Consider the following 5,000-nt stretch of genomic DNA (forward strand, 5'->3'; position numbering starts at 1 on the left):
AATCTTTATACACGAGAGGTTATTTTGATGTACGGTATTTTTTTGCATATTTTTGACCGAGACGAAACTCGCAAAAGAATTTGGCCAATACCCAGTTATCTTGACCTCAGGGTTCGTCAATAAACCCTTGTTGGAAATTAAATAGTATGGGACGTTAAAGAACTCACTCACTGTTCGATAAGAGTAGGGGACGTAGTCCCCGGTGTTGTGGTCTAACCTTATCTGGACGGGGGCATCTTTCACCTCCATAAAATTAATTGTAATCTGCGTAACAAGCAGTCTGGCTAAAGTCCCCCACAAAGCATTGTAAATTAGTCCTGAAAAGCCCCGTGGGGGAGAGACTAATAGCCTAACGATTGTACGAACGACGACGATTACCCATCTCCTAAGTATCAAATAACCAATTGGAAAGGGTTTTTTTTCTACATATGGAGATCTATGAACTGATAAACTTCCGGACGAAGTTAACCTTTTGTTATTTCCGCAACCTGTCAGCCTCCAACCCCTATGACTCGCTGTAAAAAAAATAATAACTCGCAATCACGTTTTTCAGGTTTTCACAATGAATGCACTGTTTCTGCGACATAGATCTTATGATTTAAGGGAGCCACAGGGAGAATCTCGCACACCCTTCTTTCAACGTTTTGCTTGTGGATTGAGCCACGCCATCAATGACATCACTCGACAACTTCTCTTCTCTTTCCGTCTTGTCTTCTTTATGAACGTGCTTGATCTCTCTGCCACAAATTGCGGCTGGTTCATTCTTGAAAAACAGTTGGTTCACACTGTCATGTCGCCTGTTTGTGCGATCTTGGTGGACAGAATCCGCGTTCCATTTCTCTCCCGAAAGCTTGGAAAAAGAAAGTCTTGGCATTTGTGTGCGACGATTTTGGAAGCAGTATTCGTCCCGCTGTTTTTCACTCCTTTCTACGTTTTTCAACTTGACAATGGACAAGAACGGTTGCTGATATACTTTGGAGCATTGAACGTCATTTTGGGTGTCGCCGGCAGCTTATTGGATATTTCTCATTTGTCTCTTATTCCAATCATTGCCAAAGATCAGATGAAAGCAGTAGAATTGAGCGCATGGAGGTTTGTACGTAATCCTTTATCTTAAAGGCTGACTGTTAAGACTGCTGCTAGTGTATAGGAACATGCTTACATAGTTAATTGACCAGTCCCCATTCGGGCTTTTCAGGGGCATTCAAACACAATCAACGAAACGGCAGAAGAAAACAATAACAACTGTTCAGAATCCCAACTGGCCGGAGACAAACCAGTTGGCTATTTACTAGTACAGCCGAGAAGTTGAACCAGGGACTACCAGGATCAATTTAACGAGTGGTCAGAGAGGGTCTTGAACCGTCAAGGAAAGCGCCCTCACCATTGGGCCGCACTGCCTCCGCATGGCCTGGGGGCGGCTAAAAAATGGGCCCCCAGTGCAGCAAATCATCGTTGCACTTTTCTATCATTCTCTAGGATTTAACTTCCTTTCCTCCTTTTTTTCTTCGAAATCCACTTCCTACACTTGATATTCATAATAATGGTCAAACCACAAGTTTTTAAGTGTTAATTAAACACTCAATTTCCAAATTTTAGGACTGCTTTTACCTACTTGAGTGGTATTTCGACCTGTGCTGTGGCTTGGGTAATATTTGGCCTAGACTCCAAAAGTCAAATTTCTGAAAACAGTTCCAAGGATTTCATGGTAAAGTAGTTTGTGTTTAATATTTTATCATACTTTACTGAAACTACTGTATGGACATTTTATTACGTTATGGTTCCATACCATCGGGGTCAGAAGTCATAGAGTAAGGGGCATTGGGGTTTTTGACAATTTAATATTTAAAATGATCATTTGTCTTTTCGCCACAGAAGTCAAAATTTCTTATTGAAATCCACGTGCATCTAATTATTTGCATTTCTGGACATATCTGAATTTCTTACCCATGGTCTTGGATACAGCTCTTTCCTTCGAACTGGCATCCTCTGACATTCAATTTTATATACTTCAGGTAATGACTGCAATATTGGTAGGTCTAGGGGTTTTGCTTGCTCTGATATTTCATGTGGGGACTAAAGAGCCTCTTTACAAGGACGCGAATCCCGACATCCCTTTGAGGAAGTTATCGACCCTACAGGCAGCAAATTTCGCGGTAGATCTGGGCTTAGTCTATACGCTGGTCTGCTTTAGCTTGAAAACCCACTGCCTCATTTCACTGAGTCCGTTCGGTTATGCCTAGTTAGTAAAGCAGAATGCGGGTGTACAGATTACCTGTAAAAAATAATCAACTCTTTAAGGCAAGACAGTCAGGATCCATGGTATAATCTTAAGGATGATGTCTTTTGATTTGCCATGACATGTTTCGATTGTTGGTTCTCGACCTCCAAGAGTTATTCCCATGGGAATTTCAGTCCTGTTTTGTCTTCTATCAACTCTTCCTTAAACCGATGTTTGATTTGTTGAGTCCTAAAGTCCTCTGTTACTGAAACAATGGACATTTAAACTTGGTCATTACCAAAACTGAACCTTTGTTTGTAATGTGGTTATGTTTTGAGAAAGTAGTTGTTCGCGGATCTCGATAACGAGAGTGGTAAACGGACGATGTCATAGACATTTGCTTTATTAATTCCCATTGTGAATAGCATTTTCCTTCCTTCTTAGAGCTCAACATCTTTCATTCCTTCGGACGCTGATCGAGAATTGATGACCCGTCGTGAAACAGGTTGGGTGTCTAATTGTAAAAAAATGTACATTTATTTCAAGAAAGTCACAAAAAGTTCAGATGGAAAGAGCTTAATTGTTGGACAAAGTAAAAGGTGAAGTTTGAAAAAGAAAGTTAAATAAGTTAAAAAACCTTCATCATTCAACGTTTGTTTGTCTGGGCAAACTATTATACAACCCACACCGGGCAAATTAGTTCGGAATCCCTTTAACACAACAGATCTGGTTCTTCATGTGTCTTACCCTTTTGCCCTCGTTTAGAAAACAGTTCCAAGATTTATTGGGTCTATTGTCGGTCTACGTAATTTAATATCCCATTTAAGGTAGCCCTTGCCGAATTCCACATGCCTGGGGCAATGTCTTATCAGAACGATTAACTCTGCATCACCGTTTCACGTAGCGGCAAGGTTATCGTATCATGATAAAACATCAATAAATTGCTTAACAATATGCAGTTATTAATGTGACATAATAGATTACCATTGAAACAAAAGAGCCATCTAAAAATACCCCTTATTTTGCCTTTAAACGCTCATATTAAAATGAACATGACCTCTAATTTTTAGTGCTGGAAAGTGATTGGAAGGCTAAGGCAAAAATTCTCTGCACACAGGCAATGCACTATATAGCTAAAAGCACTAAACTTATAAACTTTCAATACAGACTCCTGCACAGAATTTTACCGACGAACCTTTTTCTAACAAAAATTAAAATAAGACAAGACCCAAACTGTTCTATCTGTCACAACCATCACGAAAACCTGATTCATCTCTTCTGGGACTGTGAGATAGTCTCAACTTTTTGGGAAAACATGACTGAAAAACTTAAGCAATGCAATCAGATATCGATAAACTACCAAAAAAATATTATACAGCGTAGGTCATAGTACAGTGGTTTTACATGAAGTGCTATACGAATACGAATACAATGAAGATTTCATTTCATTCAATCAATTTTATTCATTTCATTCGTAATAGATTACAACAAAGTTAGAGAAAGTTACAATGGAGAAATCCCGTAACTAAAACATTGTTCATTCTTAAGTTAAACACGATCTTAGGCTCGTTATGTTCAACTTTCACGGCCGTTTATCATTAACCCAGGCAAGGTTGCATGGTCAAACGAATTAGTTCAATGTCTAGATCCAGTTTTGGCTTTAAAACGGGTCCCGTACTGAAGTGATTTTTTAGCGAATAATAGTCGAACAGTGTCGCCCATCATTAGGTTTCTGAAAGACTGCATGCGTATGTAAATAAATATACATTCAAGACCCATCGGTTATCTTTGTTACACTTAGTGATTGGCTTGATCCAGTCAACAATCAAAAAGCAAGGCCAAAAGCAACCTCGCACTTTGGGCAAATTTGTGATTCTTTGATCGCGCTTTTTGCATTTTTGTGATCACTCAGGCAGCTCTATCATTGACCAAAGCATAAAACGGACATAGTCTGTGAGGAACCTCTCCGCTAACACCGTAAAGTGCGTGTGAACAAGTCCCAGCTGGACATGTCCTTGCCTCCTACTGAAGAAAATGAAGAGATATTTTTCGGCAAGGCAGCATAGTTGCCTTGTGAGGCGGTTAAGTTGATTGTCGAAAGTAATCACGTGATCCCTCGCCCCTTTTTTTTCCACAAATTTAACATCAAGTAGGAAGCCAGTCATATATGGGGCGCCAAATGTAAAAATACTATTTAAGTACTTTCCCCCTATATTTTATGTTATTTGTAAATGAAACATTGAAGTACCTTTGTGATTTATAAATCACAAAGTTATGAACTTCGCGATTTATAAATCGCAAGGTTATCAACTTTGCGATTTATAAATCGCATAGTTGGTAACCTTGCGATTTATAAATCACAAAGTTCGTAATCTTGCGATTTATAAATTACAAAGTGTGATTTATAACTCGCACATTGCGATTTATACAAATCGCACTTTTGCCATTTAATAATATAACCGCAAACACATGAAATTCATGCCGCGGGCTCGTTGTCCAATGGTTTGATTTTTTGGTGCAAGACAAAACTTGACAAGGCCGCTCTCCTCAGCCGTCTCAGGAACAATTTCTGATGCATCAAGTGCTCAGGAATCATGACAGAAAAGTGAGGTAAGGATAGGTTTTATTTTTCATCAATTTTATTTCGATTTATCGCGAATCGGTCTGAATTGTAAGCTTCGTTTTATTCAGTGCCATGTTTTCACTTTTGCAGAGCTCGGGATTACAGAATCTTTAACGTACCGCATCCATCCCACCAACCGCTCCTTCTCTGGTTTGA

General features: G+C 39.3%; 1 protein-coding gene across 1 annotated transcript; it reads left to right on the plus strand.

Annotated features, from left to right (window-relative positions):
* The first annotated feature begins 562 nt into the window (after positions 1-562).
* Positions 563-2,243, plus strand: LOC138039821 (major facilitator superfamily domain-containing protein 12-like). The gene is made up of 3 exons (XM_068885661.1): positions 563-1,092; positions 1,600-1,708; positions 2,016-2,243. Exons 1-3 carry the CDS (start codon positions 563-565, stop codon positions 2,241-2,243), a joined length of 867 nt encoding a protein of 288 aa, XP_068741762.1.
* The last annotated feature ends 2,757 nt before the right edge of the window (positions 2,244-5,000 follow it).

Source organism: Montipora capricornis, chromosome 3 (genome assembly GCF_036669925.1).
Source record: "Montipora capricornis isolate CH-2021 chromosome 3, ASM3666992v2, whole genome shotgun sequence".
NCBI lineage: Eukaryota > Metazoa > Cnidaria > Anthozoa > Scleractinia > Acroporidae > Montipora > Montipora capricornis.